We start from the raw sequence: 25,345 nt of genomic DNA, 5'->3' as shown, positions 1-25,345 counted from the left end.
TTTTTTACCCTCATAGCTTTTAAGTCCTGATACATAGGATCTAATCAAAATACGCGTAATATTTTAGGCTTTGAATTTACATGCTTCTTGCCGTAGGCTTTTCCTGATGCCTAGATATTCGATGTGCAACCTGGATAGATGGGGCTCGTGCTTCCTGCCAGGCCTCTCTTTTTTTTTCCTTCTTTCGCTAACCGCTTTCACGCCCATTCGTCATTTGGTCGGCCCAAACAAGTTATTCCAATGTAGTAATATGTGTTTATCTTAGGACCTGACTAGGAAGATAGGAGCTAGTGTATCGAGTCCTTCACCAAAATGCCGCCTCGTTTTCTGAATGTAAGGAATAATTGTCTGGTTTACAAGGCTAGTTATAGCCCGATAAAGCAATGCTGAGATACATAGTCGAGTGTGCTAGCACCCGTAAGCCCGAGCGGGGAAGTTGATCAAGTGGGCAAAGCCAAAATGTTAGCTAGCACCATGTGCACAAACATTCAAAGGGGATGGGATACATGTGTTCTAAGATTCAGCGCTGCAGCCCTGTAGGTGTCGAACTCGTGGAATATGTATGCACATGCTAGATCTCAATGCAATGAGTACTTATGCAAGATAGCCCCAGCGAGGCTACATGTATACAGCCGCAGAGATGTTAAGCCATGCAACGGCTAGCTGCACACAGGAGATAATCGCGCCTGGGCCCTGCATTTACATCGTAAAGCGCACTATCGTACTACCGATATATCGCAATTGCTGCGACAATGACATGTGAGATTGGAGAGATTGATAACATCTCTTCAGAGCCATCTAGATTCTATAAAGCAGCAAAAGGGTAAAAGAAGTATGGCCTAGGCGCAGCAATAGAGCAAACCTCGCCTTAGTCTCGCCGGGGGTCTGCTATAAAGCTCTATCTCGTGGGATATTTATTTTCCGGGTCGGCTAGATAACGTTACAGCTTCTCGATTCGCAGGCTAAGCTAAGAGCCTCAAGTGTCAAGGAGAGCATCTGAGCCCCCTCGAGGGATTGTCATGAAGGTAGCTAGTCTCTTTACAGAGAAGGGTGAGGTTGATGGAGGATCTAGTTCTGCAACGTCAATCATGCATTCGGGGTTGGCTGCATAAGAGACAAGGCACATATCCTGAATATTGTTTGAAACAAACAATAACCTATGCAAATTCGAATTGTGATTTTTTGCGTTTTACACTTCTGAAGAAATCCCGGGGCGGAAAAGAAATACCGGAGTTCCGAATGGCCTTCGGAGCGAGAAGGGTTTGTTTCACTTGTATTCTGTTCGTGAAGCGGATATCGGATGGTCATTTTTTTCTCAAGCCTTAAGGGATTGCTACACACCTAACTGCCACTGAGTCGCCTTTTAGGCCTAGGAATTTTAAAAATCGAAACGGCCCGATCCTATTGTCCTTCGGAACTGTAGAAAGAGGCAAATTACAAAGATGCTGGATGCAGAGATTGGGTAGGCTCGGTTTGGTTAGCCGCCGTAGGGTGCCAGGTATCCAGGCGATCAAGCTAGAAAAATAGGTATCACAAAACGGAGAACTATCCCTATTATCTCAGAATAAACAGGTATGGATTTTTAGATCCTTTACCTACTAGCGATGCGAACATTTCCTGAGTTAATTTTTAAATAGTTGGACAATACGGGGCAACTAATTTACTTCCTGATCTATGTGAATAAATGGTTAAGCAGATAGGAACAGGATTCTGCTAGGCTGTATACATGTATTGTGCGCATGCGTTAGCTGAAATCAGACTTTGAACTTGGATAGGAACCAGCCCCGAATCCTGGGAGCAGTTTTTTTTTTGCAAACCTGTATGCCTTTATTATTTTCGACATATGAAATTATGCGGATGACGATGTTATTTTGTTCAAAGTTGCAACATTGCCTCGCGCGCAGGCCTCGCGGTCGATGAGCCTCGAGGGTAAGACTGTAAATTTGCACCGCCATTGTAAGGGATTGCTCGAAGACCCATGTTAATTCAAAATCTTGAGGATCCGACAAAGTTCTCTGAGTACCGACACTTGCTTGCTCCTTAGACTGGTAGGCCCGCCCGATAGGTTCAACCGGCACAACCTTGGAAAAACGTTGAGCCCAACTGGTTTCATTCCCAAGCGGAGGTATTGTCCCAACCTGTCTTCTCAAGGGCAATCCACAGAATTGGAGTCGAACAAGCTAGCTCCACCTGGTGACCCAGGTATTTGGTAACCCAGATTGACAGTGTTCGGCCGGCTGCGGAATGCTTGTGTCCGCACGAAGTGGGGGAAAACTTCTACGATGATACCCAATATCCGAATCTAACCCCATAAAAGTTTATCTCTAACTTGAAAGGTCAGCTTCTTCGAAATATACATTTATTTGGCTCAGTTTTTGCGTATTCAAACTGTTTAAAGTAAAAGTTTTGATGATCCCAACCGCTAGAGTCTCGGAATATGTCGCTTCAAAAAAAAAAAAGAAACCTCTGAGATGGAGGCACCCCCACCTTATCTTGTAGACCATAATTACCCTCACCTTACCTCAACAAGAACAATATCTGACTTATCATTTTTTTTGGACTCCTCATAACTTTTGCCGGAAAGGCTTGAATGTCTATTGTTTGTCCGCATGCACAGAGCTCCCTATCTGCATAATTAATACCTTAGTGTGGCGTTGACTGCAGCTGCATATCCTGAGAGGGATAACCACACCATGGGAATGTTTTTAGGAAGCAAAAGATGAGTGAACTCAGCCGTGCCAGAGTTTCACTCTCAAGCAAGGAGCGGCTCGGCTCTTCGGTCTCTTGCGCCCATGTTACTCCCAGGTCCATGAATGATTCCGACAAATTTGGAGGTATATAGAGTATTGAGATGCACCAAGTTTCTTTCAGACCAATGCATTCGTTCTTTAACTCGTTTCTATCACGGCCAAAGGTGCGTATTTTCTAAATCGGGTGTAAATGATTAGTTTTTAAAGCAGTATACCGGATGATCCTCACTTATCGATCCCACCGAATCATCAACCAAATTCGAACTAAGCCTGCCATCAGGTGCCAAAACTTCCACCGGCAGTGTGGTACCATTGTTCCTTACCGCCAACCCTTCCTAGCTATGGGTAGAAACAGGCATCGTCAAGGAAAATCCCAAGGCACGGATAGGAAAAGAAGCCTGGAACCTTCCATATCTAAGCCATACAAAAAAATTGATCGAGGATCTGGGCGGGAAATAGGTACAAGAGGTTCGAAATTTCGGAGAATAAAGGAATACCATTGAAGAATCTATATCCAGGTGAAAACTTAACTGCGGTAGCTCATTATAATCCCTGACTAACTCTTCGGAATCATGAGAGTTCAAATACTATTGTATCGATGGATGACGACGAGGCTGTTTTCTTGAATGCACGAGATTTGGGGCTGAGCTTCCAATCGCAAACTCGAACTATGACATTTTAAACTGATCATGATTGCACAATAGTGATGTCTACCTACGTAGCGGCTAGTAATTGGTGGTAGTAAGATAAAGGGATTAAAATACAGTGAATGGGAATAGATCCATCAAACTGAATCAAGCATGATGTCAATTAATGCTACTGACTAGCGGCCCCTCGGACATTCGGATCATAGGGCTCCCTATATTCAACTAAATCCTTTATTTGGAGGTTCGTCTCTAAATACGCCGGCCCTAAATTTAAGAATGGTATAACTAAGCTTAAAATTTAAAAGCACGGTGCTATTTTATAGTCATTTAAATATTTGTGAGCTGGTTGAATGAAGACAATATATCGAGGTGTAAAAATAAGCAGCAAACTATTCCCCGCAGGAGACGAGGAGATCTCAACCAACAAAGCAGCCTGATAAAGGAAAGGACTATTTTTATTCATAGACGCATGCAATGTAATAAGTGCTGTCAACTATACTTTTTAATACCAGTGTTAATATTTGAGCTGATCTTTTCATAGCTGTCTAGCCTCGTCGGTTAAAATCAACTTGTTTTTGCATGCACGTACATCCGTTAGGCAAAGCCCTTCCCCACTTCGACTTTACTGTATACCGTGAGCTCGAGGCTGTCTCATTGCAACATCCGAATCGGTTGTCAAAAAGTGGAGAATTTCATCTAATAATGAAGGGCCAAGGTATTCCTCAAAGGTTAATTGAAATCACGGATACCCTGCCTCACATTTCTAATCCGAACCACTACATCCTCAACTAACATTTTCATCGCGGTTTCCCTTCCAACATCCTCACAATTCGCTAGCCTCTCAGCGATGGCATCTATTACTCTGAATTTAACGCTTCTAATAGCCCCTGAAAATTCATAGACCAGAGGCACAACGAAGTTCCTGGCCTTCTCTATATCATTTTCCCTAATGTCCCACTTCTTATGATCTCTTGTCTCGATTCCAAGACAATCAACACCGTTCTCTCGCGCTCCAACGCTCTCAGTACGGTCTTTTTCGGCGATCCAGTTGTCTATGCCTTCCAAATAATCCGGTTCCACAGTCAAAGCGAGCATTTCCGCCCACTCAGCCATGAACTTCAGAGACTCCTCTACATCTACCTTGTATCCCTCGGCGAATTTCCTTGTATAGCGAGGGACAATCAAACCAAGGCACTTCCGATGCTCTTCTTCATATAAGTCGTGGCACTCCGTTGCGAGTTTGACTGCATTTTGACGCTTGATTTGTTTTCGAGAGTTGAGATCGAGATCCCTATTGTTCCGCAGTATACACTCCCCAAGGTTCTGGGGAATACTTGACAAAGATCGATTGCAGGAAAACTTTCGGAGACCCCGTGCCGCCACGTCTACCAATATAATATCGTTGAATTTCGTCGTCGCTGGTTCGACGAATCCTTTCAGTCCTTCAGAAGAATCGCATCCGGTTACATAATTAATCGATAACTCTTCCACACCGGATAATGGGCACACAGCGAAACTTCGCCACCATGCTTCAGACGTTATGCAATCCAGCGACAATATCCTCACGCTCTTTGGAGGTGCGAGGAAGAAGGAGGGATGGTATAGGTATCGTAAAATTTTCAAGTGTCTAAGATGTCGCAGATCGGTCACGGTAGCTTGGAGTTTCTTTAACGAATCCCATATTGTTGAGATCTTGTACTTCTTGGACCCCTTCACACGCCCATCCCACGCAAAATAGTCGACGTTGACGGTCTCTTTTAGTACCAGCACCAAATCATCAATCCCATTCGCAACTGAGTAGTCGTCCAGCGCCGGCTCGACTGATACGGCCAAAGTGAGCTTTGTGACCTTGGCAAGTTCCACAAATTTAGGCAATGTATGAACAACGTTGGATTTTAACAGAATACTGAATTCCTGCGACGACCTATACCTCGAGTAACGTTTCAAGTCGTCCAAGTAGCCATAACATTTCCATCTCATGAGAGGGGGGATATCTAAAATAATAAGGCGGTCGGTGGTTAGTCAAGACCCCGGATGTAAATATTGCAAGGTGCCGGGAGAGAATTAGTAGACGATATGTCTCACCTTCAGGTGATAAAAGAATCTCGAGGTCTACGCGATTGGGACACAGCCGTTCGGCGTCTAATAATCTTGAGATTCCGTCCACTTGAGGCGCAAAGTAATCTCTAATCCCACCGATTACCACGTATCTTGTATATCTGAGCCACCGGGATTCGGCCCAATAGTGGCTAACCACCGTTCGAATCCGGGCATTCGATGATACAACCCTTCCTGAAGGTGAGTACACGCTCTTCTCTATACGCAATGTTCGCCACAAATAGCAAGAGCACGGAACGGAAAGAGATTTGCACGTCAAGGCTACGTTTAAAACTTCTGTATCGGTAACGTATTGTAATATTTCATACAGAATCTCGGGTGCCCTTGCGAGCGTGACTATAGACGTCATCTGGGATCCGCGGCGCAGGCCGACCATATATATATCCCGTGTTCACAGACGAAGCTAATTCCGGCCAGGTCAAGTCTGTAGTAAAGATTGTCGTAAAAAAAATAAGAGGCGCTTAGTCGAAGGATCCTTTCGGAGCCATAAAACAGTAAATTTAAGTTTGAACGATTGAATTGTTGTAAACTAGAAGGATAGCGAATGGGCCCTTCAAGCTTCATTCAGCCTTCTGTGCAGGCCCGCGCAATCTCGGACGTAATTTGGATCCAAATCGCACTTATAACGGCCAGACAATGCTATGGGAGTTTCTGAAGCATACTGTCCTTGTAGGAATCGGTTCTCGAGCTCGAGGGGTTGATTTAGAAGGGTGACACAGAAGCATGAGTGCTTGGAACTCGAATAATGTGAGCATGAAGCATAACGTAATTGTTGGGATAAATTGAGGCGATCTGTGCAACACAGATCTTCACACAGAGACTATTTGGGTATTCCACAGACCGAATCAAACTAGCGAAATCAACCTCAAATTGTAACGGAAAACTAAGTTAATCTCATACATACGGAACCTGAACCTATTGTATATTAGAGATCAGGATATCTAGTGACAAGATGAACACCAGCCGATTCACCGGAGTTATTTTAATGTTCATATATTTATCTTTCTAAATTCGGCTACGTTAAACGTTGGACCCACTAACAGCAACAAGTATACTAGTAGTTAATACAATGAAGACTAGTGTATAATAGTTAAACCTAATTGATAGATAGCTAGACGAGAGGCGAATTGAAGACCCGAATACAACTTGTTAGCTCCGAGCCTGGTTAGGCTTAACAAAGATGAAAGAAGAAAAAGATATTAATCTCGAACCGGAAACGGGTAGTAAAGAGATAATTAGTGTCCGTTTTGTCTCAATTATAGCTTATATTCATACCAGGCTGGAGTCGATATCTATAACTGCAACTGCTGTGGTGTTCTTGATATCGAGGCCGAGTATGATTTCTGCACTTGTCAGACGTCAGGGACTACCAACGAGAAGCTCAATATACCAAATATATTAACATTCAAAGAAGCCTAAAATAAACCCGATCGGAATCTATCTTGACAGAATTTTTCTCTCTTTTTTCTTCTTTTTTTTGTGACATTAACAGAGTGCCCATCTCCTCTGCCGAAAAATTCATAAAGAAGGCTAGGACTGTCGTGGTTTGAGCAAGGCCCCAAAATTGAGGCTGATAGAAAGGTACATACATACATACATGCATACATACATACATACATACATACTTATAATGATATAAATGCAAATGTACTCAGTAAATACATATATTAGTAACATCTACATTTGATTCGTGCTTAAAACATGAACTCGAAACCTCCAGAAAAACAACTGACCGGGCGCAAGAAGCGAAATCAGAGGAGAATAAGAAATACCCTAGTGTCCTTTTGATACCAGAGGCTAAATGGACGACGCCCGAGACTGCCAATATTGAAAAACCAGAGTCCCTAACGGGAAAAGAAGAAGAATAAAACAAATGAAATAAATGAAATAAATGAAATAAAAAGGAAAAATATATGGAAGAGAGCTAGAGAGAGTAAATATAAATTGGTTGTGTACTTGGTACGGTCGCAAACTTGTCACTTCGAGGACTTTGGTACCCACTTAGGTAAGCACTCAAGTGGCTGGCTCGGTTGGCATGAAGAGTTGGTCCGCAATGATTTCGGTATTGTCGGTAGCCCATCCACCAATGTGGAGGAGGAGGTGACGATCTGGACAGGGACAGGCTGGTGCTGGTGCGAGATCCGCTTGAGACGCAGCAGGCTTGTGCTGGTCCCTCGGGCTGTCAGGGGCGATGTCCTTTGGATCTTGGATGGTACCAGGCTCAGGGCCGGTCGGGGTTGACGGATTTGGGTAAACAGAAACAGGCTGGGCACCAGCCGGAGCTGCGGGGGCGTCTTGGGTGGCTGGTTCCGTGAAAAGAGGCGTCAAAGAACCTGAGATACAGCGCTTGCGTAAGCACAAACCATGGCTGTCTTTAAAACTATAACTATAGCTACATATTTAATAAAATACAGATGCGCACCGTTGGTAGACACAAGGTCCATGTATCCCTTGCTCAATGCCATTGTACTAGCTACGCGGAAATGATAGTTCCAAATTTATGAAGTCTAATACTCCGGACGACCTTATGTATTGTCGAATCGAGGATGTGGTATTTGTCCCGTAACCAGATGCAGACTTAGATCTTCAATTGCAGAATCTAGTATCGCAGCAACGTTCTTACGCAACACGAGACTATGTATATATCCGACACAAAGATTGGCGGTGTAGTATGTGTAGTATGTGTAGGCATCCAATTAAATATACTGTATCGAGAAAGAAGGGAAAAAGAAAGCAACCAGGACAGAAAAGGAGCGAGGGCCGTAAAACTCGAGTTGAATGAGAGTTGGTAAAATTCCTGTTCAATAGTATGGATGAATTAACCTGCCGCTGGGAGGTGTATATCCTCATCGAAGCCGGGGAAGCTTGGATATATATGCTTCGAGTCTTTGGGCATGGTAAGCATGGTAATAATGGGCATGAGGGAGCTACATGTCAGAGGGTGTAATTCGAGTCCTCAGTTGTCATGAAGTGGAGAGCCCTTAACTGCGGCCATGGCCGACGGTTAGATTGCGATATTGATGATGGAATACTGCTGTGTTTAGCTTAGCTTTGCAGTTTCGCGCTCGTAATGTTTTCTTTTTTCTTGTTCTGGTAGCTAGTTCGCGAACCAACGCAAAGGCCCGACTCTAGGTTTTAGTTGTTACTCGACCATCCCCTATCGATATCTTCGTTCCGTTCTGCAATTTAGATGGCAGTCAGGGACGCTCACCTCTGCCTTGTTTAGATGGGGCCTTTCAGGTCCACGTGCAAAGTCTAGCCTCTTGATAGCTGATTTCCCACACTCCCCAAATATATCTTCAAAATGAAGTAATTAAAATAAAAACATCGTGAACATGTAATTTTGCCATAAGATAGTTTCTATGGTAGCTCAATTGTTTTAGAATACGATACTATCGTCTTCGCCGTTAAATACTAGTGACTCTACATAGATGCGTATGTATGCATGTCGACCTTCATAGGGCTAATCTTGAGTTTTATTCGACTGATCCATTACGCATAATTTGAATGCGAATAATTATTTCAGTATATTCCTGAAAAGTTACACTACTTGTACATGTTAGATTTACCAAACCTCACCCAATATAGCTACAAAGCTATAGCCCTCGAATATTTGAACAAGAAACTTTACGGCCTGATTGTGCAGCTAGCTATTAATTATTGTGACAGCTTGGGAAAACTACCTAGATCACGCTCGCCACAGCACCCCACCAAAACTGCAAAATCAAAAGGTTTGCCTGACTGAGGGATTCGACAGAACGCGGACAGAGGATGCAAGGGAATAATTCCTTTTCTTTTCTTCTTTTTGTTCGCGACAAACGCGAAGGCCCGCTACTAGATTCAAGGTGCTCCCATTGCGCTCCCACACTTTTTTCAAAAAATGGTTTCCACCAGCTGCTCTCTTTAAGTGGGTATTTACTCTGTACATAACTATGATCCCACCATTGGTCTTCTATACGAGAATCCTTATCTTCAAAGTCTTACCAAATACTATCAACGCCAATATATACAATATACAAAATATACATTGTTCAATGGCTCAACGCCGAATATCCGATCTCATAACGATAGCATGACCACGCATATTGATTTGCTCTGCCACGACGCAAAGAATCACTCTGGTTTTAACTCCCGAAAGTCTCAAAACCCGAATTCAGTTCTGGATTCTGGCGTGGAGTTTAACGGTCTGGAGCTGGGAAAATATACAACCAGCCAATTTACACCAGGCGTTCTGATTTTACAGCTCGAGAATATTGCTCTTCTCGAGCGAATTATCCTAGATATAGGCTGGTATTTGCAATTTTTGGACAAAGGACTAAAAAACTTTAGTACTATAGCTATATGGGTTACAAGAAATTAGACTTACCACGATGTATAATAAACATTTTCTAGGGATACATCGCCTGAGTTTGATGTTCAAAATTGCCACGCAGATTCTCGGTGCTCAATACGCCGCTCGTAAGCTCGTCTTCTATGCCGGAAGTATCTTCTGTTTAATATGATACATCATATACCGGTCTCGAGGCCTCGGGCTCGAAGATGGCCTCGCCTCATACCTAGACGCTACAAACTGGTTCGAATAGTCTATGCTAAGAGTTCAAATTACTCAGCTTCAGGTAACCTCGAAACCAGGCGCTAGTAGGGTGGTGGTTGAAGGCTATATTTGGTTCTTTCGTGCGAGCTGAGGTTCCGGTCCCTCGGCTCCTTGGGCAAGATGGGATCTAGAAAACCAACCACTCAAAGCCTTCCACAGGCCTCTTCACGCCGCCGCCGCCGCAATTCCAAGATTAAGAGACATTGGGTCGATAGGACCCATTTTGAAAAGTTCCTGGTATCACGATACTACGATACCCAAAAACGGTACATGCGGTGGCGGCCTTCATATGGGGTATATATTTAAGCGCCCGCCTTCAGCGATGGAAAACTAGACGCTATCCGTATTCAAAAGGAATCTTTGCATACAAACTTAGTTGATGTTTAAGAAATAAAAGACATTTTTTGGAAAAATCATCTAGGATCCTAGGAAGCGTGTGAAAATTTTATCCTAGGATAGAATCCTCCTATGATTTGTCAGTCTAGCTAAACAGTCTATTACAACTATGGACTACGAACGTAACTGGTTTTGATGTTCGCTTTTGGCAACCTTGGTCTTGATTAATTAATTAATCAAGGGGCATCAACGCGATTAACTGCAATCCTAATTGTGAGAGAAATATAAAATAAAAAGAAGGCTCAAGGATCGGGTTATCTGTTTGTAGCTATTCAGATCTGGCTCTGGGGTGATAGTAGTATATAATATAACGAAGGTCGCTACCGAATGCCTGGTTTCGATCGCACGAAACCTGCATGCATGTTATCTGTAGTATCCCGAAAACCCGAGGCTAGCCTAGGGAATAAATAGGTAACTAAGGCCACATGCATGTCCCAGACTAACATGCATGTTGTGCAGAACCTTGGGATTTCCTGACTAGCTGTCGGATTCCCCCCGCGATGATGATGGGTTAATTTTGGGGCACTTCGTAGTGGTTACATGGGCATATTGAGTTCCTTTGTTCGACTTCGTCTATTGCGGCGATGCTCTTTGCATTTAGAATAGGACACTCAGGAATTTGTTTGACCCGTAGGAGAGGTTCTCCACGTGGCCATCCTGCGATCTGTGCGTCCGGAAAGCTGCCAGTTGGTACCATGCAGTGGAAATGTGCCTAATTCACTAGGGCCGAACCTTAAGTGGGTTTTGCCCTCCCTCTTACAACCGATATGGACTAATCGCTAACCCTACCCATGTAAAATCAATATCTCGTTTATATGGAAAGTTTGGGTGTCCCCTAAATCAGGATAGCTTCGAGTCCCTTATCAATAGCTTCCGAATAGACCAGGCTCGTGCTCGGCCTAGGGATCCTTGAGATTTGTATACCGGGATCCCTAGACTCGATATAGACACTGCAGCTACTAGATGCCGAAGCATGGATTGAATATACCTGGGGATATGCGATCACTTACTTCACCCCATGCGCTCGAGAGTATTTTTTTCGTTCACCGAACCCTTGGAGGTATATATAAAGAAAGAATATGAAGAAATAAAATTGAAATAGAACGATCGTACAGGTAGGCCCAGGGGTATAACAGTCTCTTGAAATATAAATAAAGCAGGGCGTTACAACAGTTTTGAATACATGACAGGGTGATAACGAATTTCCAGCACTTTGTTTCAATCCTCCAGTCGCCCGTGTGGCAGTATAAATCCAGGGACAAGGTGATATCCTGAAAAAGCTACCTAGTTCGGGACTTTCTGGGAAGCAGCTCACGCTGAAATTTTTTTTGAGTGATTAATTGGAATCATGACCATTACTTGTATGGTTGGGCCCTCGGATAATCGACGGAGGTGGTCTAGGTGAAGTTGGAGGAGGGGGGTTAGGATTTGGCGCTGAATCTGGGGCCGAATTCTGACGATTGTTTCTCTCGGAGGAATCTAGGATCTCTCATTGTTAGTACATATTATTCTTGAAATGGTCTGGAGCTGGTGTATAGGAGTAATATAACACAGTAGCTCTCGGGGACATTATAGAATACATGAAGAAACGAACCTTTATGTGAAAAGTCGGTGAGGTCAGGTGAGGATGCGCGAGCATGGCTTCGCCTGTATCTGTTGAGATTTGCCATGTTGTTTGATGTGCGATGGTATAGTAAAAAGGGAGGAGAAGATAAATGACTGGAGTTTGGAGGTGTCTTATCTTAAGAACACCTGGAGTATATAGTACTTTGTCTAAGGAGCTGAGTTATCATTATCAGGATCGTCGGGGTAGACGCCCCAATTTATAGAAATTCGGGCCATCAAGTACACCCAGCTCTGAATTTTAGACGGATGTATTAGGCTCTAGATCCTCATCTTAATTTTTATTAGACATAGCCGCTTTAGCATCTAGGTGAAATGTTCGATTGGTCCTAGTCGCGAAGTGAAATGTCAGTGGATATAATGAACTAGGTATGTCCTAGTAAAGTTATGAAGTCATTGTGGCAGAGCTCATATATTGTATACACCATCCTCGGCTTATAGTCTAGAATCAATATGCCTATCGACAGGCTGGATAGAAACTTCATTCTTGATAGTCCAGTAGTGCCCCTGCAAGGCGTTATCATGATCAACAAATCAGAAGTTTTACCTATCCGGGTGGTTATAGATGTTAGGGTCATGATGTCTTTCCCTGAACTTTCTGGATGGCCAGCGATGCGCAGCGTGACACTGCTTAGGCTTTGGTCATGCTGCAGTAGCGTCCTTGAATGTATATCATAGATGGTCATGGAATGTTTCCTATATCTAAACTTTTTAGAACGGTCCTTATTCATGGATCCACGTAGGGTCTAGGGTCCGGGAATAGTATCCGTACATACTTCCCACTGTTCTAGCCTATGGGGTCCCGACTGACATGGCCGATATTTTGCGAAGCCCCGCGATTGCCCTTGGGGCTCGTAGAAATTAGAACGGTCTGCACCTGTGCTATTTTGGGTTACTAGGCTAGATTAGGAAGATTTTAGAGAGTTTTTGTAAAGTGCTTGACACGAAGCTGTCGCTGAAGTTGTTGTATGCATATGTTAGATCTTAATATATTAGGTCCAACCAGGCGGCGCACTATTTTGTGGATTTATGAATCGATACCTCTTCCAAACATGTCCTGTTTACACACTTCGGGGTACTTTTTATTGTAAAAAGCTTCATGCCAATTAATTAGATAGAAACGCAAATCTCTAACTAGATATTCGTATTCACAGAGAGGAATATAAAACACATAGCTATGAATTTCTGGACTAGAAATAGCGATGGAGGTGAATATCTCAGCCGAGTACGTAGTAAAATTTCTAAGCTAGAACATTCGAACAAACGTTATTCTATGACAGCCAACGCGAAGCGAGCTAATGCACCTTTCTCTCTTTCTCTCTCTTCTTTTTTTTTTTTTTGAATTTCGTATTACAGTTATCCGTTTGGCCGGCACGGCACTAGCAAGGCTAACGGCTTGCCTTGTTGCCAGATGCAGACTCTTCAATTGTGGCTGGCAGGTAGTTGGTATGGTTAAAGCTTGAGGCAGCGAAGCCTGGTTGAACCTGGAGCTGCATCTGCATAACATAGAAAAATGAAACCTCACTCGGGAGCGTCGCTCCCCATACCGGGATGGACAAGGGTATGTACAGCTGGCAATGGAATTCGAGCGACTGATGAGCCATAGGTCAAAAAAGGTATTGGATACGAAAACTTCGACCCAAAAAAGATCGCCAGACTCAATGGGCGTTACTGACGTTGTTATGCCACTTCATCACAAGCTAGATGACGTCGGCCTTAGAAGAAAAGCCCAAAGGCTCTGTGAAAACCTCTAGTGTATGTCACATAAAAATCGACTAATTATTATGTTTTGTTTTGTTCGGTAGATCTGTAGAGTGTTCGAATGCTATGAAAGTGATGGTCAACAGTCCATTTTCCGATGGAATATTTGCGCGGAGCTCACGAGAAACAGGGCGGGGTTGACCCCTCACCTCGTGGGCTACTGTTATGCGAAGGGAATTATCATCCCTCAACACAGTATTACCAAAATCGTTGACCGGGCACGGATACTGGATTTGGGGCATCCAGGTTTGTGAGCGCGAACATCAGTGCCTTGTATTCAGCTAGATTTCATTTTCTGTTCTGGGCGCCCCTACTCAAATTAACGAGGTGGGGGCCTTAGCTCCAGCCCCGCAGCGACTTTTTGGACAGCAAAAGAACCTGTGATAGAGGGTCCTTCCAGCCGGTACTAAGGAATTGCCGATTCTAGGAATGTGGAACTTTGATAGTCTACACCAGCGCTGCAAGGCCAGACGTCTAGACCGAATAGCGTAAAGAAGTATCCATATACGTGTCCGGATAAATTTAGGTCGGTTGTGATGTTCGGGAGCGGGGCTACAGAGCTATGGCCAGGATGAAAATATATTCAGAAGAAGCAAAGATTCGCTCTTGCATAATAGAACCATACCACGGAGTCGACAATTCAGCAATTAGTTGTCATGGGAAGTATCGACTAAGCAAGGGCTTTTTAACGAAGGCTGTGGCTTCAACAAAAAAAAATTTTTTCTTATAACCCCGGCTTCTTAATTAAATTCTTTCTTTTGAAGTTCGCTTTTCTATGCCTAGTTTCTTATTCTTGCTTTTTAGAAAAAGAAAGGAGAGAAGAGATAAGAGAAAAGAAAGAAAGCGACTGGAATGGAGCAAGGATGGGTTTGTCTTGCCTATGGCTCCTCAACGGTGACGAGGAGCTATTTCGATATAGCAACAATGCTGTAGTATAGATGGCGCCACGGATAGTTTATACTATAGACGATCAGTAGTTTGCATAGTTTGCCAGCGGCTCCAAGACCAATGTTAACGTTCCCTAAGTGAATCCTCAATTACGAAGCTAATGTAATATATCGTACCTGAGCGTTGAGACATCTGTTACGAATACCGATGACGTCAACCAGCTACAGAATGATAGATGACGCTAATCCCTAGAGTAGAGAATCCTAGAATTACCTTTCCGGAAAGTCCTAGAGATCTCAGAAACCCAAAACTATAGTTCGCCTTGCCCCAGGGTGCTCAATTAGGTTACCGAGGGAAAAGCACCAAGCATGGATACGGCTCTACTGCAGGCAGCACGGCAATAAATTAAAATGCACTCCCGTTATTACTAGTTCCCCAAAACTCTATTTCCTACCCACATCTCATCGAGATGCATTTGTAGACAATTTAGGCTGCATTAGCTGTATGTGAGTATTTTTTCGACTTATCTGACTTTCATATATTCGGTACGCTTTAGCCAAGAATGGAATCATAGATAACATCGCGGATATCGAGAAATTAGTGAGACAAATCGTAGCGACGGACCTTGCAATAGGTCACAGGTGTGGACGGGCCAATTTGGAATAGTCTATCTGAGGAACTTGCCGACCCTGGGTATATAAAAAAATTTTTTTGAGCGGACTTATTGAGCTCCGCCCAGCAAGGGCCGACACAAGGTGCGTGTCCATGTTGGGTGTCTCCCAGTTGATAGTTGGCCTTGTCCTATACCCAATGAAAAGATCAGACGAATATGCAGGTAATAAACAATCACGAGGATCAGTGCATGCATTATTAATATATTATATTCGTGGAGATGGGGACAAGTTTGGGGCTTGTGCGCAGATTAGCCAACTTTTTTTTTTTAGCGCTAACCTCTTGCATATACCCAAATTTTCTACGCTGCCCGGGTGCTTTGAGTTCCCGGGCATCTAACTTCGTGGCTTTTCATTTTGAAGAAAAAAAATTGAAAAAGAAAAGGTAAGCAATCTCGAACAGCGCTGCTGCTTGATGACTTGGTGTCTGCATGAAGCAATTGCAAACTTACGACCAAGTCATCCCAATATCTAAGATCCACTATACTAGCCTTGAATCTAGGCGAAGAACTACAGACTATGTATGTAGACAGCTAGAAAGTCGCATCCAAAGACAATCTTCTTTATTTACTAACGTAAAACGTGGTAGGTTTAAGTATTTCATCAAGTCGAAGGGCTTGCATTCCTTTTCATCTCTTCGTGAGCCTTTGTGGTGCCAGCTAGGAAGCCTAGCTTGAAGGACATGTAGTACAAAAGATTTGTTGATAAATTCAAGAATTGTGGAAATTATTTTCTTAACTAGGAAAGGAGTCTATAAAGAGTAAAGATCGAGCGTAGATTAGGTTTGTTTGAGATCGGATGGTTACACACATATATTGCCACCATGGCAGGCTGCCGCCTGGCTAGCCGTCGCCACCCCCAGATTACCACAAAACAACACGTTACCACATGGGTAATTGACATCGAGTACTCCTTCACCTGCACACAGACATATTTTTACCATTGAAGCTTCCCAGTGCCCGATCCACGAACGGCATATCACCTTCCCAATATTCGATGCTTGTTATTTAGTGTTACCCTAGTCTCGTTCCCAGTAGTTCATAACGGCTGCACATTGAAAGGGCGTATCATCACTGTCACGAACAATATCACAATGACTAGCCGCAACCTGCCCACCCCTTATATCGGATTAATTATTTTGGATGGAATGTTTTTTTTTGGGTAGAAACCACATGCGTATGCGTTGATATTAAGACTACCTATTGTACATGAGAACTCCTTAAAGACCAATGAGAGCTTCTAATTAATCAACATGAGGGCTTATGATCCGCATATGATGCCCACCCTTTTTTTGATTTTTCTTTTTTTCTCTTTTTTTTGGAGGTTTTCTGTTTTTAAAAAAGACAAAACTGTTAAACATTAAAGACAGCAGCGTGAGCCTCGAGAATTCCTCGTCGTGAGATCCATGGAATTTCGTACGTAGTATTCATAATATAAGTTGGTGATATCCTTCACATCTAAATAAAGACTGATATATATATGGGCAGAATCAGGTGAGCGCACGAAGGAACAATCAACCCCGTCGCTGAGTTGCACTCATCTAGGTTGCATGCCCGCGAAAGAAAATGTGGGGATGATAGGAAATGAATATGGGATCTTTCGATGTGCAACGAAAGGATCTGTCGTAGTGGCTTGTCGCTAAGTGGAGTTAAAGGCGCATGCTGGATCTTTGACGGGTGTCGAAACACCCGATTTATGCTAGTTGAACCGGTGAGAATTCTCAGCAAAGGCACGAGAACTACCCGGACGTGATGCTGGTCGGAGGTTGCGCCTACTATCAGGCTGGTCTCGAGAGCCTTGTGGTGGCCTTTGATCAGGAATTCGAGGAGGTTGAGAAGGAGGTGGCCGAGTTGGAGGAGGTTGAGGTGGATCGGGAGCCGGTGTGCCCTGATTCGGAGGATTTCCAGCCATCGCCACAGCAGATGGTACCGAGCCGACATCACCATAGGAAATAAGATCTGGCTGAGTTTTTTTTGCGAGGCTAGAGCTGTGACGGGCGTTCGAGGTATACGAGAATCTACTCCTGGGGTATAAGGCGTCCTCGGATTCTGAATCGAACTGGCTGACAGAATACGAAGACGGTTCAGAAGGTAGTAGTTCTCTGATGGACGACCAGTCGACATAACAAAATGAAGTTGGCGGCATGGCTTTCAAAGTTGCACAAGGCGGCAAGTTGACTCGGGTTCAGCCAAACTTATAGAGACAGGTGTTTTGAAGTTTAGTGGTATTGAGAGTGTGTATTGTAGTGGATGAGAGTTAAAGTATTAACGTATGGAAACGAGACTGTAACGTATTTTCAAGGCAGAGGCAGAAACATGGCTATATATAAACGGCCCCAAGAAAGACGCGCAATGCCTCCCTTAGCTATCGACTTAGAGGATCCTAGGAACGCTTAGTTTTGTTGGGATTCTGCGGTCGTAGTAAGGTGGCGCTACCAAACGAGGAATCTAGGTAATATCAGGTTTCCTTACGGCTCCATGGCCTATCATAACAGTCAAATCCACACCTTGTCAGAATTGGCGGCCTAGTTTCAGTTCTGGAGTCACCGGCTGCGTATTTGACGGGAGCTGGAACAATTGACCAAGGTCCTAACGTTTATTGGCGACTCAGTTCGCGGAATAACTATGCCTAGGTAAAGGATCATTCGTGAGATCCAGGAAGAGTAAAATAATGTCGGAGATCCGGTCCTGATCGTCAAAAGGGGTGGGCTCCCCGATCCTGTATTTTTGGGCATCCTTCGGGTAGGCCAACTTTGCACGGGGGCGAGCTACGCAGAGGACTGTTCAACAGATTCTCAACCCCACGAGGCCTACAGTGAATCTAGGATCAACTAAGGCAGTGTTAAGGGGGTAGTCCCTTAATCCTTAGGACGATATTGTAACTAGTGGTGGTTGCTTTTCGATGCGTCAAGGTTGACATTATTAGGTACCTAAGGTATCGGTCAGCGCGGTGCCTGGCGGAGGATTAGAATCATGGGATATCATTTACCTACTAGCTATGCAGAGATAATTGAAGTATAAAACACGTTTATAGCATGTGGATTTCGACCAATGCGGGTCCGCCCTGCCCGGCGATTGACCCTGGTCCTCCGTCATAATCTCTGGTCCAAAACTCGTCCGCAATCCGCCTTTCACAGCCATCCATCACAATTGATCCTAGCCGGTATCACCTAAAGGAGAGAGGATCTGCCTGGTTCCGTATGGCTCCCCCAGGATAATTAACGGATCTGTCTCTCCTGTTGTGATAGCATCCCAAACTCGGGTTAAATTGCTGTCACTAGCTCTAGACCGGTTCGGATAGCATATAGTTCGCCTTAGGTGCCGCGAACCACAAGAGCAAAGGCTCTTCGATGGGCACCTATGCTCGTGTACATCGTGTAGAGAGGGACCGTGTTTCGGACAACAATGCTGGTGTATTTGTGTAGATGTTTAATGGGACCACGTCAGAAGTCGGGACGTGTGTCTCAGAAGCTCAATCTGCCAATTCTGGCTTGGCAGGCCCACATTTGAGTTCGCTTGTCGGAAGGAAATAAGGGACTGATTTGTCGGACGGATTGTGTTGCCGGTCCAACGCATGATGGGAATCTGGCGGTCTGGTTGGAATCGGTCTTGTCGGTCTTTTAGGTTTGTCTAAAGAACTCGGTGCTACCCAAAGAAAACCCCAACACGCGCTTCTGTCGACACCAAAACCCAGCGAGTTGTGGGTAATTGAAGAAAAAACAAAGCGGTCGAGGGATAAAGCGGGAATTTATAGTCTTAAAGTATCAGGACCTGGTGGGGTATCTTCCGGTGTTAAACACACGCTGCATCATGCATGCAGCCCGCATGGATACTATGCTGTGAAGGTCGATTGCTGGGGTTGTCGGCCAAAGATACCGTATGCCCTAATGACTGTACTTGTTTGAGTTCGAAGCCAAATTTAAATACATGTATCGTTTCTAATATTCTCGACGATGGATCCTGGCAATAACTGAAGCTAAGGTTGAAAGCATTGCGGCGTGTCTAACGTATTTATACTTCTAGAGTGAGAAGTCAGGCTATCAACAGGACGCTTGTGCGTGGCCCAGGCCAGACATGCAATTAACCGCCCTATTCATGAATCCAGCAAACAGTCCACCAGAACATTTCGGATTTGGAGAGACATCTAGTCTAATGTTTATTAGTTATGCATATAGTTATCTCAAGCATGATAGACACGTGGACCCAATCTCCATCATCATCCAACTCGATTTTGTCATTTACACTTGAGGAATACACCGAGTCCTCAAACTGTGCTTCATATTTTACAATACTTGATTTCGCCACATTGCTATTATTGCTATGGTTATTATGAAGTCCTAGAGCCATCTGAGGACTCTTCCTGCGTCTAAAACTTACAATATGGCGCGGGATAACTAGCTATAGCTGATCCTTTTCAGACGCCTATCGTATACTACACCAACACGATAATCTCTAGGATGCATGGTTGGATTCTCCCCGAAAGCCTGGGGGAGGCTAAAGGAAAAATGTGGATCCTGATCAATTGAGTGGAGCCATAATTGAGGTTAGTGTGCTTGGAGCTATGGCGTGTCACGACAGAACAGTGTGACAACGGTCCGGATCTGTGATCCAAGCACTAGCACTTAACCATGGCCAACCCCAAGCCTTGAAAATGTGCAAGTGGTTGGACAGCTGTCAACTCCCAAAAGCTCACCAAATGTGCTTTTAGGATTTTGGTATCTTAGGACCCGCTTCCTGCGAAGGCCTCATGTATGCCAGCCTTCGCCTGGTTTCAACGGGTCTAGTAAGTGCCAGATCCTGAACTATACCGCCTCCTTCGAGCCAATGTTCCCAGACACCTTGGAACAGTATCATTTTTCAATTTCTGACGTCCAAACATCTGAAGAGGCTTTGCGAGGAGCTATGTTTTCAAGAACAAATATTTATTCTATAGATCTAGATATTTTACACAACATTGGTGTATTTGAAGGCAGACTTTTTGTGCGCGGGAAAAAAAAAAGAAAACTCGATTCCCCTATGGCAGTATGACAAGTCAGAGGTTCATTTATACATGCGACAATAATTAAAACTTTCGTCTAGGACTGGGATCCTTAGGCAGGATCATCAATATTTTCTTTGGTTTACGCTTCTGGGGTTTGCTAGTATAATAACTCTCGTCAAGGTACTTACATACGTCATGCCCGAGCTAAAGCCTAGTGCATAAACATTTCGGTATTTTGGATGGTTATCATAAGGATACATTGGAGCTAAATTGAATGGAAACCAATCGCTCAGGTTTTGGACTAATGGGATAAGGATTTAGTGCTGGACTTGAAGTTTTTAAATTCCAAAGCATCGATTGTGGCTATGCATATATCGACGCTGCGATCGCTAATGATCCTAGATTTCCCACCAACGAGACCAGATTAATTCCCCAATTACACTAGACGTAACGATACATTACTAAACTAGTGCCGGCCGATTGTCCAGTATTTAAAATCATTAGAGCCGGAAGTATTAAGTCTCTGTCACTGCTATCGCATTATTTGTGGTGTGTACCCTTATTGGTAATCTACCGGTTCTTGCCTTAACTGAACCGAAGCTGACAATTAATTGAAATTGTATCAGTACTTGCATGGTATATCCTTCCAATCTCACCGAGAGCATATGCTGATGGACGTAGCCTCCTAGGAATGGCCAATTACATAATAATGCCATATCGCGCTGGCAAGAAATTTCGTGCTCGACGGCATATATAACAGGTTTTGGATTATAATTCTTGGTGTGTGTAACCCACCATTATGCATCAAATTGACTTGATAGAGATATACCGAAATATTTTATCTTCACATTTACAATCGACAAACTAGTTTGCCATTTTTTCTTCTCCCCTGCTAGGAACATATTTGAACCGAAAGGGCTGCTTTCGACTTCAGGGATAGGCTCTCTAGTGCTGCAGTAGGAGTGTGGATTTTCAAGGTAGCGGATTAAGCTAGCCCTAATGATATGGCCAACGAGCTCAGCACCTCAGAATGCAACGTCTTGGCAATCGATCTAACCGCCCCTTCCTTGTGAGATAAAGGCAGCACCGGAAGTTTAGGTCTTAGCGTCTAGAGGAGACAAGAAGTTTATGTATATATATTTAGGCAGCTACTAGCCTTATGTCTCCGGAAGAAGACTCTAGATCTTAGGTGGTTCGGTGCTATCGTCGTGCGAAATTACATCAATACATGTACAAGATAGTAATGAAGGATGTTGGACAGATTCGAGCAACACAAACTGAGGATTCGAACACAGACCACTAGGCCACTATAGCAGTTAGAGAAAGGAATCCTACATTTGGCTCTGAATCAAGGAGTAGCAGATGTCGATTTAAAAGACTTATGATATGCAATGCCGCTCCAGGGGTATCTACGGACGCAGCGTGGCGAAGTTTAAGCTTAAATTTTAGGCTAGATTTCCTCGTGTAACCCTCTTGACCCGCGCTAAATTAATCCGCGACTGAACCTGAACAACACATTATGCATAGGAGATCGACTCTCATATAATATATGCGGACAAATTCAAAACCCGGACCGTCGTTTACGCAGCTAGCGCCAGACGCTGGTTACCGCACTACAATGTACTACGACTATTAAACCGGTTTAGTCACAAGCTGATATGATACTCCTTGGAGGATTTTAAATAATTTAAGTTTTTGCGCATGGTGGGAAGTAATATTAACAACAATAGTTCATATGAAGTAACATTATGTTCGATTTTTTTTAGGTGATTAATCGGGAAGGACGAAGAAACGTCGATGTACATTTAGAATATCGATATACATAATGTACGATGAGCCGAGGACAATTCAGGCCTCTTGGGTCGACTAGATGAGCTACCTGGCTCAAACAATGCCTAAAATGGAAGCATATGTCAGGTTCGGTACCGGTAGCTTCCGTCCAGACACATCTTGGTTGCCGCGTGCACGATCAATCACTAGAGCAAGGAAGGATTGTTCAGGGTTGCCGAATCCTGGTCTAGGCCAGAATCGGGCCCTCCAGGAGTTGTAGGTGGAGGAGGCGCCGTAGGAGTAGGGGAGTATGAGTTTTGATGAGGTTGGTCCGGACCGGGGAGATTTCGATCGATGTTTCGAAGGTGGGCTGATAACCAAGCGAAAAGAGGCCACCGAATGCATGTCAGCAGTTTGATAACAGGTTTTTGATGGGAAACCCAGCAGATGTATCCAGCAGTCGATACAAAAGTTTAGCCTGTATGCAAAGAGATAGGAACTCACGGTTACTTGCACCCGCACCAAGATTCCCAGCGTACTTAAGGGTCCCACCGTTGACGATACCACAAGTCATGTTTAACTCAATAAGCGGGTCAGAAAACTCGAGGCTAGTTAGAAAATGTCTATTCTCTCGGCCGTATATACGTGGAACTCCTTTTGTAAGGTAGCCGCGTATAGCCAAGACTGCTCTTGATGTTCGGGATGCTGAAACAAGGGCGTTTAGACACTCGTTTGTGTCTCGAGCTCCGGGCCGCGGGGTGTCTTAAAGTCCGAAGGGGTCACGAAATGACAGATTCCCTTCAGATGGCGTAAAAAAAAGATTCTTTGCAGTTCGAAATGATGGAGCCCACAATCGGTGAACATAGGAGAGAATAGAAAATACTTTTGACTGGGAAATATATAGTCTAAGCAATCGAAAATCAACTACTGGGGAATAGCACGGAATATATAGTAGTATAATTACAATAGTACGATCAGTCGGACACAATACGAACGTACGACGAAAGTACTTGACTGACCGTAGGACACAGTCTAAGCTCCCGTTCATGTAGATTCTTGCGAGGCTAGTACCATATTCAATTAGCGCATCACGAACTTAGCGATACTTCGATAGGATCCTAGCGAAATTGGTTTTCGCCAGGCGAAAGTTACCGTGATGGGCGCGAACCACTAGTGTACTACAAAGTGCGAAATTATCAGGCGCTGCTATACATGGAAAAAACGGTAATGGCCTATGCGTGTGAGAATGTGCAGCGAACTCTGCAGCACGTTGGCCCACTTTACGTTACAAACCTCCCAATCATAGAATCCACGCGACAATCCAAGCCTTATTAGGTGACATCGAAAGGCGGCATGTATACCAAAGTATTCAAACACATTCTAAATAATTATGGTATCACTGCAGCCTCGATCGATCAATTGCGACGGGTAGAGTCGCACACTTCATGAATTCACCTAGCTTAGCTATCATCTCTACACCTATGTTTCTTGCCCAAATTTGAAATTTGATTATTTCAGCGCTTCTAACTAACCAAACAGAATTAAAATCATGGGCCGCTCGCTCCCAAAATACGAGTTATCGAGGTATGTATAACACGCTATAGAGCTATATGGCGTGGATTTTAATATAATATGCCGTAGTTATGTAGATAGGATCATCAAGGAACTCAGTTTCACGAGATCTTGATGCATCTCTAGCCTTGTTACGGTGTTTATAGCGACCATATCGTATATACCTCGTGTTAATCTACGAGTCTGAAACTCTCAAGCCAAGATCACCAATCGGAACATCGTTGAGAATTCCCTAGCAGTCACCCTAGGCCCTCCCGTGCAGGATAGTGACCAACCGCGTCAATCCAACCAGAGATCGATGCGGTCCCATGCGAAAAATTTTCCGTAAGTACATATGTAATCCGTACTTAAGTACCTAACTTTCAATCCGAATTTAATCAAACAGTTAGTTTGTCAAGTGAGATCAGGTACGCGGCAAACTCTGTATCATTGAATTTAGGACAAACCTTTAGAACCCTGACGAATAAAGGGATTGTCCTACGGTTAGTAACTATTAGCTCCGAGAAAATTCTAGTCTACGTATGCTTAGAAGATACGTAACGGATACCCTAGCCGCGTGCGAGTTTTGCGCACGGAAGATATCCCGTGATAGCACCTTTGATTACCGGTCCTAGGCTGCTCCTTCGCCCTTCGAGAGGTCTAGGACAGCCGCAGGTGCAGGTGCATGAAAGAAGCTGTATCTACAGTCGGTTTCTTTTGCATCAGATGCCAAAACTTTACAGCTAAACGGATATCAGCGCTAACACGCATGCATATGTAAAAAGTTGAGGGCCTACATATGAGCAACTTCTTAATTTGTGTTATTTTGATGAACTGGCTATAAGTTTGACTGGATCTTATCAAGCCCCTCCCCCTTTTTGGTATTCTATTGCCACCTGGTATCGATCTATGCTAGCTGGTGACCGAATATTATATGTACCTATGTAAGATTCACTTCGCGTAAAAAGTTAAAACAAACGATTAGGTCCCTAGCCAATTGAGGGGGAGTATGATGGTAGCATTAGCTAGTCGAGTCGTGGCGCTAAATACCAAAACTCGAAGGTGGGTTCCCGGGTCTGGTTTACGAGACAAACCAAAACTATTTTACTCTCAAAAAGAAAATGCTGAGGAAACCGCCCAAGCCAAAATGATTCGAATATTCCAAAAATCCCGCAGGTAGTCTGGGGCGCAGGCTGCGATTAGTACCAACACGAGAGTTTAGCGTCGAACGGAACTTTGCTTTGTGCTTGAATTGTATAGATCTATCCTAATATCGATAGATCGCTCAGCTCAGTAATTGAAGTGGATGCATAGTCCCCAAAGCGGTTCATGGATCATGAATTGCCTCGCTAATCGATCGGCCTCGAAACCTCGGGCTTTCGGCCGTCATCGGCAGCCACCCGCCTGCTATTTTGTATTCTGTCTACCTTCTATCACGCATGGTGAGATCCCGTCGTTGGTATAAATCCTAGCGAGGAAAGTGTGCTATGGGCCCATGGGTACGATCGAGGCAACGAGAAAGGTATGATGCATGGTAGCAATACACCGAATAATATTGTTAAATTTGCTAGGGTAACTGGAAGCCGCTCTATGCTA

At 44.0% G+C, this 25,345-nt stretch overlaps 5 protein-coding genes across 5 annotated transcripts; all 5 read right to left on the bottom strand.

Moving 5' to 3' along the window:
* Positions 1-4,126: 4,126 nt before the first annotated feature.
* AOL_s00215g367 (uncharacterized protein) lies at positions 4,127-5,377 on the bottom strand (the record flags this gene model as incomplete). Its single annotated transcript, XM_011129569.1, has 1 exon — positions 4,127-5,377. One exon carries the CDS (start codon positions 5,375-5,377, stop codon positions 4,127-4,129), a length of 1,251 nt encoding a protein of 416 aa, XP_011127871.1.
* A 2,151-nt stretch (positions 5,378-7,528) lies between these two features.
* Positions 7,529-7,980, bottom strand: AOL_s00215g366 (uncharacterized protein; the record flags this gene model as incomplete). The annotated part of the gene is made up of 2 exons (XM_011129568.1): positions 7,529-7,848; positions 7,938-7,980. The coding sequence occupies 2 exons, from the start codon at positions 7,978-7,980 to the stop codon at positions 7,529-7,531; spliced, it is 363 nt and encodes a 120-aa protein (XP_011127870.1).
* Positions 7,981-11,841: 3,861 nt separating this feature from the next.
* Positions 11,842-12,175, bottom strand: AOL_s00215g365 (uncharacterized protein; the record flags this gene model as incomplete). Its single annotated transcript, XM_011129567.1, has 2 exons — positions 11,842-11,984; positions 12,100-12,175. The coding sequence occupies 2 exons, from the start codon at positions 12,173-12,175 to the stop codon at positions 11,842-11,844; spliced, it is 219 nt and encodes a 72-aa protein (XP_011127869.1).
* Positions 12,176-17,146: 4,971 nt separating this feature from the next.
* AOL_s00215g364 (uncharacterized protein) lies at positions 17,147-17,593 on the bottom strand (the record flags this gene model as incomplete). The annotated part of the gene is made up of 1 exon (XM_011129566.1): positions 17,147-17,593. One exon carries the CDS (start codon positions 17,591-17,593, stop codon positions 17,147-17,149), a length of 447 nt encoding a protein of 148 aa, XP_011127868.1.
* A 4,811-nt stretch (positions 17,594-22,404) lies between these two features.
* AOL_s00215g363 (uncharacterized protein) lies at positions 22,405-22,772 on the bottom strand (the record flags this gene model as incomplete). Its single annotated transcript, XM_011129565.1, has 2 exons — positions 22,405-22,568; positions 22,703-22,772. 2 exons carry the CDS (start codon positions 22,770-22,772, stop codon positions 22,405-22,407), a joined length of 234 nt encoding a protein of 77 aa, XP_011127867.1.
* Positions 22,773-25,345: the final 2,573 nt, after the last annotated feature.

This window comes from Orbilia oligospora (assembly GCF_000225545.1).
Source record: "Orbilia oligospora ATCC 24927 unplaced genomic scaffold scaffold00215, whole genome shotgun sequence".
Taxonomy (NCBI): domain Eukaryota; kingdom Fungi; phylum Ascomycota; class Orbiliomycetes; order Orbiliales; family Orbiliaceae; genus Orbilia; species Orbilia oligospora.
Note: the sequence above shows the minus strand (reverse complement) of the source record. Positions and strands in the feature narration are given on the sequence as shown.